We start from the raw sequence: 14,573 nt of genomic DNA on the forward strand, positions 1-14,573 counted from the left end.
ACTGTTCATCCAGTCTACTTCATACCTGGCAGGTGGATTGCTGGGGAAACGAGGAAGTGCAACGTCGTTGTGTGAAGTTGTTTGGATGAGCGGTTCTTGAGAACTATATAAAAAATACCTCATAAACAACGTAATTTTGCTTCTTCTTCTGCTCATGGAGTCAACAAGCGGAAATACAGACGGCATCACTGCTATTGCAACCCACATTGTCGGAGGTGGGATTACAGCTTTCATGTTAATAACTTGAAAAAGTTAAAGACTTTCTACTCCACTCTCTACTATTGAACTGTATACTGTGAATGAAACTTGACTATCAGCATGTTTTATCTCAAAATCCTAGCGTGTCAGGTAACCACTTTGGTTACTTGGTAAATTTGGTAGTGATCAGAACGAAAGTGTAGTGGGACACCACAGACCTGTATGTATCTATGGTCAATATAAACTGAAACAGATGAATAAAATGTGTTGTTCAGGATTTACTGTATGTGAACCATAAATAATACCTTCACGGAAATTAAAAATTGGCCACTGAAAGACAAACACATCATGAGTCACTTTAATTGTTTGTTTCTTTTAAATCAAATCATACAATAATTCAGAAGGTCAAGGACAAATGTGCCTCATGACACAAATACACTGCTAACATAAACTGTCTCTACACAACTGAGACTTTCACACATACACATAAATAAGGCGTACAAAAAACATGAACCAAATAAGCTATTTACACAGAATGGCTGTGGAGGCCATTTCACTACATTTTTTGTGCAGTTTGTTTCTTTTGAAGATTTAGGTGTTCAGCCTCTGAACAAAAACCTTAAAAGAATAGCACCCTTATTATCAAAGTTGTGTCTTTACGATTTATTTAAAATACAAGATAGCTACTGATTTCACATGGATCAGCGTCAGTGATAAAGAGAAGAGGAAAGAAATGCAGATCTGTCATCATCTTTCGTTTTCACTTCCTCATGAGGAGGCTGCAGCAGAGAGAAGGCACTTGGCGTTTCGGTCGAGAAAGCGTCCGTGTGACTGACTGTTGTCCCAGCTCTGCTTTAAGGCCTGCCGATCCAGCTTGTTGAGTCCTTGAGAGCAAAGACGGAGATCCCTCACCAGCTCTGACAAACCATCCAGACCTGCACTGTCCCAGGGGCCAGACACCTGACAACCTGACGATGAATCAACAAGCATAAATTCAAAATGTAAACATGAAAAAGAAGATTTAGTATCCAAACCTAGCCTTTGTTTATTTTTGCCTACATTTTGACCCACACACATACGTTTACCTTGAAGGTTTAGAAGGGTCAGCGGTCGACAAGCTTCTCTAAGAGAGATCAGGATGCTGTGAAGTCCTTCTGAAGTGACAGACGGGTTTCCTGATAAGTTCAGACTCACCAGAGTCGGACATGAAGGCAGGCACCTAGAAAAGATTTTCCCATGTTTTAATTTCAAGGACGTTTCTATACACTGATTATTAGGCAAGTTAAAATGTCATCACTGATAGTTTAATTCTGAATACATCAATATTTTCTGAAGACATCAATATTTTCACAGACTAAAATCAAGACTTTTTGCAGCATGTGTGGCAGCGATCATTGCCAGCAGACACACACACACACTCACACACACTAACCTGGCCAAGGTGGCTACACTGCTGTCCGTTAATTCGTTTGCTGCCAGACTCAGATGAGTCAGTGAACACTCATCCTACAAGAGAAGATGAATGTTTTCATTTCACTGTTCAGGTCAGGTGTCTTAATGGTATGTGTAATGCCTGTGTGTCATGTCAGCACAAGTAGGATACTGGAGACGCAGGTGCATAAAAAAAAAAACAAAAAAAAAAACCCATACATGAAAGTTATTTGTGGAATAAAAAAAGTGTTGTGTGCAGTGTACAGAATATGATTCATGTGTGTGTACCTGTGACAGGACTTTGGAGAGGTGTTCCAGTGCTGGGTAATCAGTGGGCCCCCTGCGGACAGCAGACAGGTCCAGGTGTGTGAGACTATGCAGAGGCAGAGTTTTCAGCACCAGCTCAAAGCCAGTGGAGCCAAGTGCATTGTGGGATAGACACACTGATTTCAAGTGGCCCGTGCCTGTAGGATAAAATGATATTTGTTTATTCATTTACTCAATTTAAACCCCCAAAACGCATTTTTTCAAGCTAAAATTAAAAAAGAAAAAATCATAATTTATGCCCTATCTGCTGTTATCCATCCCTTTACTGAACCCTTTCTCTGAACTTCCAGTCACATAAGCTAAATGATTTTCAGAGAAAAGATCCCACTTGAAAAGAAAACAGTGACTTTCGAACTGTTACCTGTCAGAGCGCTGGCTAGCAGCAGACGATGCTGCTGAAGGAAACGAGCAGTGAGGCCACAGGCCTGCAGAGACAGCTTAGCTAACAGAGGGCAGCAGGACAGCAGACAGGACAGGGACTCAGATACACCGTCACCCAGCGGATTCATACTGAGGTCAAGCTCCTCCAGACACTATGAGAGATCAATTCATATTAAATATATGATGTCATTCCTCATATGATGTGAAATGCATGTTGACAGTTTGTTTTGAGACTGCGGTTTGTGGCAAGTCAACAGTACATGTAGGAAGGTGTTATGACTTAACTTACTAGTCACACGATGACGGTGCAAATAAAGACTGTGTCACAGTTGAAATCTACATGAGAATAAAAAGCCTTTCGCTTTCCTTCAGCAAACGGCCAACTGTGTGACTCACTGAGAATCTGCTAATAAATTCAAAAATTAAACTTAAAAAAAAAAACAACAACAAAAAAAACCAAACACTTGACGGCCTTTTCATGCACTATGATATCTGAATTCAATCTGCCACCACAGCAATGACATTTTTTTTTGTGTTTTGCTTTTATCTTTTTGAAATATTTATCTGTAAGAATTCTGCCACCAACGCAATAAAATAAAGATGACTAGGTGTTTGTGGCATTAAAAATTATATTTTAAAAACTTTAAGAGCAGCATGTTTTGGTGTGTTTTCACTGGAATTTTTCTACAGAAGAAATCAATAGTCATGATATCTGCTGACAAAAACATCTGTGGAATATCCAAAGTAAGTTAGACACTGGTTCTAGAGAGGCATGTTATTCAGTGTTTTTAGTTTCATTTTTCAGTGCTTTCAGTAGCTCAAAAGAATTGTTTATTTAGGAGGCAGCAGAAGTTTCAGAAGCAAAAGAAATTATCTGTACTGCCCGGAGTAGAATTTATTGTGATTTTAAGCAAATATATCCTTTAAAGTTACTATGATATAAATGTATATAATTTAACTACTATAATTATCATTTATAAACATAATCAGGATCCAAACAGTGTCATATATGGGACCAAATTATCACCAAATGCTGCACAGCTGCATGTAATTACAGCAGAAACACTCTTTACCGGAAATGCAGGATGGCTCTGACCCTTTAAAGCATTTACAGCCTTCTCGAGCCCTTCCCCTGTGACGTGATTGGCAGAAATGTCCAGCAGCCGAAGTCGTGGCATAGTGATTGTTGTGGCAACCAGTTCGGGGAGAAGGCTGTCGTGGAGACGGTTGCCGGAAATACGCAGCTCAGTGAGGCTGGCTTGCAGTTTTAGGGCACGGAGGAGGGGGTTGAGGGACGAGGGGGTCAAGCTGAGGCCACACACCGACACAGATGAACTCCCGTCCTGCGCCTCGCACAGCCGTGTGACACGCTTATTCTCATCTGCAGACACAGACACACCACGTTTTATAGCGGATCATCAAAATTTGCATGCCCGCGCTTGTGTGCATTTGTGTGTGTGTGTGTGTTGCTCACCCACTGCCAGGCTGTGACAGGCCTTCTTGTAGCGCTCAGGGAGAGGAGGGAGATCCCAGGAGGACACTTCAGCCAAGACCTGCAACACACCACGATATTACACCCGGTCTCAAAAAAAAAGTCTCATATTATTGTGAAAATAAGTAAAACAGATCTTAAGGCAGCCTTTAATAACTTAATGCCTGTCCTCAAATTGGCCGAACCTCCTCATTGGTGTGCAGGACAGCCAGCAGCAGGTCCTGCGGGGAGAGCAGAGCACCTTCCTTCTGCAGCGAGAGACGAGGCAGGAGGCCACACTTCTGGTAGTAACGCTGAGCTGCCTGTTCACACAGCCACGACACAGTGCAGGAGTCCGCCTCACTGGAACACAGTGGAAGAAAATGAGCGTCAAGTCGAAACTGTTAAACCAATGTTTAATTCCCAATTTGTTAAAAAAAAACTGCACCCAATGTAGGTGTTAGAGAGCAGGATCATTTTCAGGAAAATAAATAACAGAGTCATTCAACCTTTGTGGAACTGGGATGAGGAAAACGTCCTCCTGAACTCTGACCCTCATTCTGATTGGTGGAGGCAGTGATGTGGGGATGGGAGCGGCCAGTGTTTGAGTTGGAGGCTGAAAAAAACAAAAATCGAAAAATTAACAAAAAAAAACTAAACATAAATATAATCAAAAACAAACGGGCTTGTATCATTTAAGTCCATAATGTATGTGATCACACACATTGGGTCTGAAAATATATGGAAAACAAATTTTGCCAGGAATGGAATTACATTACTATAATAATATTACTGTTTTGTCAGAAAAAAGAACACAATTTTTTATCCAGTTGCAGATACACTTTTATTGTGAATTCATAAACTTATATGTTCAATGTTGCCAGCTTATTATGAATATTAGAAACAGCCTAAAGAGACAAAAGAGAGACAAAAACTGACCATTATAGCATTCATGAAGCTGCTGTATTAAACTGTGTTGTTTTAGCTAGGTGCACCCAAACTGTGCATAACATTGACCTTTATCCTGAAACAAAAATCTGCAAATTCTGAAACTGTACATGTGCAGTTTGAGTTCTGATGGTTTAATTCACACACTCATCCGAGATCCTCCGATAGAAAGCTGCTGGTATTCAAGCTGCAGCAGCATCTTAAAAATTGAACTACCTTCCTTCCTCCTTCAGCTCTTTCTCATTTTCCACCACTTTTATCACTGTCTAATCAAGAATGAAGACAGATTCCTGACAAATGATGCTCCAGTTACAACCTCATTAGTGATGCTGCAACATTAATAATTCTCTATCTCTCCCTGAATTTTGACTCTTTAGACCTTGAAGTGAGTCTTTTTTTTTTTTGGTACAGCAGCTTTTTCCCACGGCAAATAATACTGTTCTATGTGCATGTATTTAGAAGGAGTAGAGATACAGCTCTTCTCTTCTAACCTGCATGTGTATTTGTGGGGGTGGCGGTGTCTCCGGTCTGATGTCGTCATCAACAGTTGGGCTGTGTGACCTGTTGACCTCTCGTCTGCCCAGCCTGACCATTCCTGGCATCTGAGTCATTTTGACCTGGTGAGGCTTCAGTGAGCCGTTCTTTTTCAGAGAGAGACCCCTGCTGGAGGAGGAAGGAACTGCAGAACCTGGAAGAGAAGAGGGCCACAGTGAAGCTGTACAAAAAAGCAAATTATGGGAGAAATAACATGTTCACACACACAAGACTTTAAACGTGTGCATTTGAAATGTTGTGGCCAGTCTGAGCACTCACTTCTGCAGGATGTCTCAGAGTTTGACAGCCTGTTTGGACTTCTGGCTGCTGAAGACAAAGCAGTGTGTTCCCCTCGCACCCCATTCTGTTCCACCCCAACCCTCCTCTTCTTCTTCGGCTGGATTTCCCCCAAATCGTCCTCCAACCAATCATCTGCCAGATACTCCTCCTCAGGAACCAGAGCTGATCTGTTGCTGGATGAGACAGCAGGTGTGCTGGAGAACTGGGGCTGCGACAGACCCTGGAGACGAGTTTTGGCGCTGCCCAAGCCTCGAATGGCGCTGTGGTACTCCTCTCGTGCAAAGACGGACGGCGCAGGGGCCTCCCTGATACTCTCTCGATCAGAGTTGGGGATTGAGCTGGCTTCCTTGTTTGGGGGAACGTCCTTTTGACTTGGGGCTGCTGGGAAATTGTGTCTTGGGCGGACGGGTCGGAGGGGACTGACCGGGCAGTCAGAGTCGCTGTCCTCTGAGCAGCTGCTGTTATTCTAAGACACGAATATACATACAAATCATATAATGTAAATATAAAGTTGGTTTCAGTTTGTCTAATCTCAATCTTCTGTGAGAAGTCTGCAGTATTGTTTTCTAGCGACATAGAAAGCAAACACCAGACATTACCCCATACAGGACAGCAGCCTCTGTTCCTCTGGCTCTGTGCCGCTGTGTTGAGCCATTGCACTGCCACCTTTTGTGGCTGGCAGGTTCTGAGTTCACCTCAGAGTTCCTGCTGCTCCGAGACCAGTCCTGGCTGGAGGAACAGCCCCCTCCAGAGGACGACAGCGGCTCCGAGTTCTCTGCATCAAACAGCTGGCTGTCCTGCAGGGCATCGAACGGCTTAGCTGGGGCCGGAGCAGCAGGCACTGTGGTAGGCAGAGATAAGTGGGAAAATAGTGTTTGAGAGAATATTTAGAGGGCAAACCAAGGCTGACATGGTATAATGATCTAAAAAAAAAACTCACCTCCCCCTGCTAGCGCCTTCCTCAGGAGTCTCTCTGTTGCTGTGCACTCCTGCTTGGTGTCCTGGTCCAGCTCTCTGCTGTACGTCCGCTGCCACTGACGCAGGGTGTCCATGGCGGTATCACCCTGACAGAGGAGAGTAAAAGATAGACAGGACTTATTTCTCTAGATGAGGTGTAGTGATTTCAATATTACCTGTGCTGATCAGTGATTTTAGCCCCAGTAATAATAACAACCCCGATTACCAACTGTTTTTTTAGCTGACTCACTGGTTTACCTGTAATTTAAGTTCAGTTCGGAGAGATGCTTTGCATTTCAAAAGTGTATGTCTGAATTTTTATATACATGGAGCTGTTTACTGTCAGTTTAATCAGCTCAAGCACACAGTAACAACTGAAGGAGTAGAAAAGGATTTAGCTAAACTGATAGATCACTTGTTAAGTCAACTCATACAATAAAGTAAACATAAACAAACGCAGCCCAATTGACATTTGGAAAGAGACACTGGAGATGTTTGCAACTGCCTGTGTCAATAATTTCATTACAGCTAAATAATTACCAGTAACTTAAAATACTATTAAAATTAAGCCTGCCGATGATGAAGGTCACATGGTTTCCCTGCAGCGCATCACCATCCATTATACAACCAGCTCTTGTAATTTGCTGGTGGCTGTTTCTTTTATCATGAGGGAGGAGGGGAAATGTTTTATTACACATCCACTCTTGTAATATGAGTATTACAAGAAGCCTCTGTTCAACTGTCTTCTCTTAAGTGTTACTGGGGTTTACTTTCCATATGCTAAGATAAATCGGTGAACTACAGCACTGGTAATTAGAAGTAGAAACCTTAATGATTTTAACAAAGTTAAACAAGCATTAAAAAAAAAAAAAAAAAAAAAAAACTACAGCTCAAGTGAATATTTACCGACTTTCATAATCTTTGCTGTGTAAAACTTTTAAACTTATTAGTTCTCTGTCCTGCTGTAATTACATAATAATAATAAAACATTTAATTTGTACCACAAATGTAAATGTCTGAACCATCCTCTGAACTAGCCCCTTGACTTGCCAACGAACTCTTCTGTGGAGTCGTGACGTTTATCCTGCAAAGTTCTAGGGCTTATGGAAATGGCGTTCATTAAAGGCTGCTACAAACTGAAATAATGAGTTAACACCAGTATTAGGTCATTAAAAAAATAAATAAATACTGTACTTCTCGAGACGTATACATGATGTACTGTAGAGTAAGGTTATGATCCAAGACTGGCTTTTTTGTTACTTCCGTTATTACAAATTAAATTAAGTTAATGGGATTATTAATGAGGGTTTTCATAAGGTACGGTCACGTTACAGTTCCATCAGACAAATATTAGCTTAGTCTCCCATTCATTTGTATTGAAGCACGTACAAAGGACAAATACAAGCATGCGTTTCCTGTTTCGCTGCAATCTCCAGCCAGCTCCAACAGACTTGCAGGTCAGTCTTGGATGTGTCCAATAGAAACACTGCTGCATTGCTGCTATGGTGATGATCATCACCACATTTAATACATTATCACACTACCAGACTACAAACTGTAGTGTCACTCACACTATTTACAGTTTGTGATCACTCTGATCAATATTTATTTACTACCTGTGTCAGAAACATGACATCATGTCGGGACAACGGGAACATTTTGTTCAGAAATGTAATGTGACTGTACCTTTACTTCAGGTCTCTACAGATGATGATTCTGTTAACACACATGTAACCGCACACACCTTAGAGTTGCGTAGGGTGACAGAAGCCCCTCGTTCCAACAAGAGTCTGGCCACCTTAAAGTTGCCGCAAGCAAGGGCATCATGGAGGGGAGTCACTCCTTCACATAAGGGACCACCAGGGTCGTTGATGTTAGCGCCTCGCTCCAGCAGCACGGCTACAATCTCTGATGACGGAAAGAGTGAGAACGGATGAGATAGAGAAGGGAGTGAACAGCTGAATAAAAGAGTACAGTCCTCTTAAGGTGTTAATATACTGTAGGTATAATCTTAAATCAGTTACCTTGGTGACCGTGGTTGCAGGCCTCGTGCAGGGGAGTCCAGCCACAGTAGTCCCTGGGATTCACTGGGTGACCCTGACATACAGACAGGCAGGATGACATTAATCATGATATGATGTAGGTTGTATTATGCAGACTTAGACAAGAAGCTACAGTCCAAGATGTTGGTTATTTGGCTTCTGCTGAGAGCAACACAGATATTCCACAGTTTACAGAGGATTTTACTCTCATCTGTCTGACTTTTATTGTGTTTTGCTTTAGTGCATTGCTTCCTTCAGGCTGCCTCCAGATTGTCTTGATTGAGCTTTTTTTTTTTTTAGACAAATTTCCAATGAAGACAGGATTTTTTTTTTTTTGAACAAATCAACAAAAAAATATTGATCTTATTTTGCTCACCTGTTCCACCAGGTACTGGACCTGCTTCAAGTTCCCATCTATACACGCTCTGTGGAGAGATGTTTCACCCTTCTCGTTCCTCTTGTTCCACTGAATCAGAAAGACAGACAGAAGCAGCGGGAAACAAGGTAAGAAAAGGAATCCAAATATGAGATGATTGCTTGTGCAAAGTGCCGAATGATATGACGATATATGCCCTTACTCTTCCTGCCTTCCTCCTTCCTGACACCATCTTGTCATAGCCCTCCAAATCGTCATCTAGGAACCGTATGAAACAAAAATAAGAACATTTTGGCAAATAATATAAACCATAGGTCTAAAGGTGGATAATTGATATCACAGCCTACCCGAGTCTGAAAGGACAACGTCACTGTCATCCAGCGGTTCACTGTTGTCCATCTCCTCTTCTTCATCGTCTTCACCATCGCTGTTGTCTGGACTCCAGCCCTCTGAAGCACACAGTTCATGCAGCCTCGCTTCAGTGTCATCAGCATCCGATGAGCCGTTTCGTCTCTGAACCGCCAACCAAAGCCTCAGCACACGCTTCTGTAGGAGAGAAAGTGAACCTTCATACACATTACACACCCAGAATACCTGAAGTCTTTGTTGAGTATTGTTGAAGTGATGAGACGATATGATGATCATCTTATCATTTTAATGTACAGAATTGTGGAAGTAAGATCATTTGCTCCTTTGCTTCGGTTCTGTGTGCATGTCATTGAGAGAAAGAACGGACTCTAGGAGGACCACTTCTTTCCTTCCATCCTTGTTTAGGCCCAAATAAGGTGACATTCTGGGTCTTGGTGTAAGCAGAACATATTAAGGGGTCAAAGGCCATATGGCATGGAGCCCTTGGTTTCTTGAGTCTTGGGTAGATGTAACACTCACATAACTTACATGTGCATGCAGATGGATATCTCATAGCTGTGCGCCATTGACTGTAATGATATAAGTTGATACATTGACCAATCTCAGATTATTTCTCTGTTCCTTCAGAAACTATATAGATTAGGTTTGCTCTTTGTTCGGTGAGACAAGCTGATGCAAATCTTTGTGTGTTCTGTCTCCTTATTGGACTATAATATTTTTTAATCTTCAAGTGTTTCGTGTCTTATTTCATATGTGGGTTTAGTATTTTCAGACAGTTCCCACAACCGTGTCATTCTTTAACAACAAATATTACAGTTTGCATTGCATGCATTTGGATTTACCGCTAAATGAGAAGGCTGATTGGAGAACTTTTTTTAGACTTATTAAAATCTTAAAACTTTTTGAGATTTTAATGAATTGATTTCCAGTGTTTCACAACTTTCAGTTGGTAATGCCTCCTCACCTGTAGTATGGCCTGCCCAGACTTCTGGGCGCAACGTAACGCTGTACTATAGCTGTTGTCTATATCCTCGAAGGCACAGCCGCTCTCCTCCTGAGCTGTTGCAATGTTCAGCCAAGTTCTACATTCCTGATACAGAAACATACAGTTGATTAGTTACATACGCAAGTATGGACGACATACAGTATGAGATTTTTCATTTCTCATTGTCTACTATGATTCTATTATTGGATTTTTTAAAATAATGTATATCAGGTAGGGCTGCAGCCAACAATTATTTTCATTATCGATTATTCTGCCAATTGTTTACTCAATCGTTTTGTCTATAAAATACCAGAAAATAGTGAAAATGCTCTTTATAATTTTCCAGAGTCAATGATTACCACTTTAAATGTCTTATTTTGTCCGAACAAGGGTTCAGAACCCAAAGATATTCAGTTTACTATCATGTATGACAAAGAGTCACATTTGAGAAGGTAAAACCAGCATTTTTTGGCATATTTGCTAAAAATGACAAATAAAAAAATGATAAAACCATTATTCAGTTATCAAAATAGATTAATTTTCTCTCTATCGACTAATCAATAATCATTGCATCTCCAATGCCCTGTGAATCATCTAAATTAACAGAACCGATCATTTGTAAAGTCAGATTTTCTCCCACAGTCATGGAGGTCGAATTGATGATTTGCTATTCCCTGAACTAATATACATGATTGTGGAATCAGAAAAAAGGTGCTACAGTTTTTGTGATCTATCCACATAAACCTGACAACATTCCTGTGACTATAGAATGGGCCTTTAAATAGAGAGCAATGCTGTGTAACGAGGCAGGTTGTTCATGATTACCTCAGTAGGGCTGCCCTGTCGTAAAGCCAGCTCCTGTCTGTAGTGCTCCACCGCCTTGCTGTGCTGTCTCAAGTCTGTGTAGGTCGCAGCCAGTGACACGTGGATGACAGCCAGCTCCCTGGCAGGCTTTCCCAACGCCTTGGCACCTGTAAGCTACACCACATTGACAACAAACCTTTATGTAATTCATTGTGGTATCAATCTGCTATGGAGTCAATAAACTCAAATTGTAGAGGAACTAAAATGCATTTAGTAAGGCAGAGACGCATTTAAATATTCTTATGTTTCTCACCTGAGCTTGATATGCATCCAAAGCTTTCTTGTAGCAGAGGACTTTACAGTAGAGGTCCCCGAGCTGTTCTGCCAGCCCCACTGCCTGATGGGATGGGAGTCTTTTGCCCTGATCCTCCCCCAACTCCTCCTCTAATTTACAGCCCTGGTCAGCTATGAAATTAAAGAAACAAATCATGTAATAAACTCAGCCATCTTTGAAATATACAATGAAAACAAATCAAACTAAATAATCTTGAATAAATACATATAATCAACAAGATTGAATAGCTCTTTCACCATATTTGAACACTTTCTTCACTGCCTGCCGGTCCAGTGGCTGCTGGGAACCCAACATGAGAGCTTTCTTCAGAGATCGTCTAGCTGCTACGAAATCACCCAGAGACAGCTGGACCTGTGAATAAATGTCACAGAGACACACATGTTGAGCCACAGTGACAGAAAATGGGAGTTGTTTGATTTCAATCAACTATTGTTGCTATATTTTACATACCTTGCCAATGCAGTGGAAGCACTCACTCTCACTGAACTTGTCTTTGATCTTTCGGGCACACTCTTTGGCCTGTTCCAGGCAGCGCACAGCATTAGAGTGCTGACCGTTACGGAAGCAGATGTTGCCGAGGTTAAAGTTTGCACGGTAGAGATCCTCCAGCAGTTGGCCCTTTCTTTACAGGATGAATAAAGGAAGACAAGAGAATCAACAATACTTTACGGTGAACTTTTTATAGAGAAAAAAGAAGGCACAATCATCAAATCACTGACTATTTACCCGCTGTCAACCTGAGAGTTTACAATAGGATTAAAAGTAACAAAGGACATTCTTACTCAGCAATAAAGACACTGCGTCGGATCAATTCACTGCAGCGCTTGTGCTGCCCCAGATGATCATAAACCAGACCGAGATTGAGGAAGAGACGAGCCTTCATCTCACTAATCTCTCGCCCAGGCACAGTTCCTGGAGAACAGAGACAAACAAAGATTACTAACCCCAGAAAGTGGAGCAAAATGTAAAACGTTAGAAAAAACTGGTAAAATTATAATTTAATATTTTCCACAAATTCCTGAAGATACACAATGTCTTTATGACATATCATGCGCACCTTCTAGATGATCATTCACAATGGCGAGGCTCTTCATGAAGGTATCCTCTGCTTGCTCTAAACTGTTCCTTGATTGGTCTGATTCATAACGGAAGAGGTAGGTTCGACCAATAGTGGCCAGCGCTCGCTGCTCCTCAGCGTGATCTCTGACAGACCGAGCCAGGTCCAGGTGACGGTGTTGATGCTGGAGAAAACACATACACAGAAAACCCTTTAAGTGCTTCCAAAACATCCTTTGATACAACATCTGTACCACTTTAGTATTTCAAAATGAGAGCTTTCAAGAATTGGTTCAATAGCCACAAAAAATACTTTGTGCATGCATTTTGAAAAAGGTAGAATTATCTATTCACTTTCAAAGCAGCTTCAATATTTCCCATCTCTGCGTAGCACTCTCCAATCTTTCGATTGGCCACAGCTCGTCCAATCACATCATTTGACACCTCAGAGAGAGACAACTCCTGCTGGTGCTCCCTAATGGCAGCTTCATAGTCACCTGGAACACAGAGAGATAAAACAGGACAAAGTGGTTAAACAAGAGGTCAATAAAGGAAATGTAGACATGACTATTAAGCTTTTAAAGAGAGGAGAAAAAACATAAGAGAGGCATGCAACAAAAACAGATTGAGGGTAGGACCTAAATAATAACTACACTTTACATTACTGGAGAACATCACACAGGTTACTGTGACTAGTCAAAACTGAAGACTGACAGAAGTGGCACAATAACATGTCTTCATAATGTGCAGGCGACACACTGCCATAAATGTACACAACAGTATGGAGGTAGTGGGGAGGGCAAAAGTCGACATTTTTTATTATTTCATGACATTTTATGGACCAAACAACTACTCGATTAAGTATTGATGGGTTCATTGATAATGCAAATAATCAGTAGTTGCAGGCCTGATTGAGTGTATATTCTGTAAATGGACAAGCTGAGTTTTAAAGTTACAAGTGGGATCTGTTTACACAACCCCCATCTATATATTTCACATAATTATGAGTAACTACTGTATATATATTCATGATTTATGTTGTTTGAAAAAATTCTAATCTCTTTTATGTCCTTATCACTGTATTACATACAGTACCAGTCAAAAGTTTGGACATACCTTTTCATCCTCTTGAATGAGACAGTGTGTCCAAACCTTTGAGTGGTACTGTAGGTACATGGTTTTGGACAGATCTCTGTAACTTACACATTTTTACTACATATTAGTAGTTGTTATATAAAACCACTTACCATTTCTGGACAGCAGCTCTCCCAGCTGATTGCAGATGTTGGCTTCCTCTTTCAGGTTGTTGCTGTTCTGGGCTTTGCTCTTTGCTTTCTGCAGCTCTGTAGGACGTTTACAGATTAAACGTAACGTTAACCATCAACAGCGCAAACGAGCGAAGTACACTGGGGATTATACGTCTGCCAACTTGCAAATACAGTTAAAGTAAGGCGATACTTACGTTTTATCTCCCGTGAGAAGCTCATCGTGGTTAAGCTCTGGTAGCTAACAGCCAGCTAACTTACAGCTGGTGGTCAATGACAACGGAGCGCGCCTCACTGTAGCTAAACGGATGCTAACTTACAACTCACAAATTTACAGAATCAACCACCTTTTTCACTTCCCTTTCACTAACACACATCTCTGCTAATCCGTTGATGTTATCGGTGTCATTTTCCTAACAGATCGTGCTCGTCATGTCTCATCAAACAGCAGACAAACAGCAAATATTTGTTTGCCTTAGCTCTCTGTTCAAGAACTTTTACAATGCCCCGCCAGGACTGTGGGAACCAATAACGTCACTTCATGTATTTGAGTTTTTTACACCCTGATTGCAGCCTCACAGGCATGAATTCCCCCTCACTCGTCAGGATTAAAAGGTTGTATGTCCAACCCTGCACCTCAAACATGATCATCTGCTATAACCTAGCTCTTGAACATAAAATATTCAACTTGTAGATGTTTCTTAGGACAGAAAGATAGAGTGCGCTTGCCTGACAAACAAAAGGAAGGGCAAAAATATTAACGACAACATAACG

The 14,573-nt window shown here is 41.3% G+C and overlaps 1 protein-coding gene across 1 annotated transcript; it reads right to left on the reverse strand.

Moving 5' to 3' along the window:
• Positions 1-534: 534 nt before the first annotated feature.
• On the reverse strand, positions 535-14,332 carry tonsl (tonsoku-like, DNA repair protein). The gene is made up of 28 exons (XM_067614396.1): positions 13,997-14,332; positions 13,782-13,877; positions 12,889-13,031; positions 12,536-12,719; positions 12,261-12,390; positions 11,929-12,100; positions 11,715-11,829; positions 11,437-11,588; positions 11,145-11,297; positions 10,299-10,424; positions 9,313-9,511; positions 9,168-9,223; positions 8,966-9,055; positions 8,572-8,644; positions 8,292-8,455; positions 6,531-6,654; positions 6,190-6,431; positions 5,570-6,056; positions 5,248-5,444; positions 4,318-4,424; positions 4,015-4,171; positions 3,812-3,890; positions 3,411-3,718; positions 2,318-2,489; positions 1,918-2,093; positions 1,631-1,704; positions 1,284-1,417; positions 535-1,166 (listed from the first exon to the last, which is right to left on the reverse strand). Exons 1-28 carry the CDS (start codon positions 14,019-14,021, stop codon positions 967-969), a joined length of 4,335 nt encoding a protein of 1,444 aa, XP_067470497.1. The 5' UTR covers positions 14,022-14,332; the 3' UTR covers positions 535-966.
• Between the last annotated feature and the right edge of the window lie 241 nt (positions 14,333-14,573).

This window comes from Thunnus thynnus, chromosome 16 (assembly GCF_963924715.1).
Source record: "Thunnus thynnus chromosome 16, fThuThy2.1, whole genome shotgun sequence".
NCBI classification, from domain to species: domain Eukaryota; kingdom Metazoa; phylum Chordata; class Actinopteri; order Scombriformes; family Scombridae; genus Thunnus; species Thunnus thynnus.

Coding starts and splice junctions, on each gene's coding strand:
- tonsl (XM_067614396.1), bottom strand. CDS start 14,021: ATGAGCTTCTCACGGGAGATAAAAC. Junction 6,057..6,189: donor AGGCTGCTGTCCTGTATGGG/GTAATGTCTGGT, acceptor TTCGTGTCTTAG/AATAACAGCAGCTGCTCAGA. Junction 4,425..5,247: donor CCCCACAAATACACATGCAG/GTTAGAAGAGAA, acceptor TGTTTTTTTCAG/CCTCCAACTCAAACACTGGC.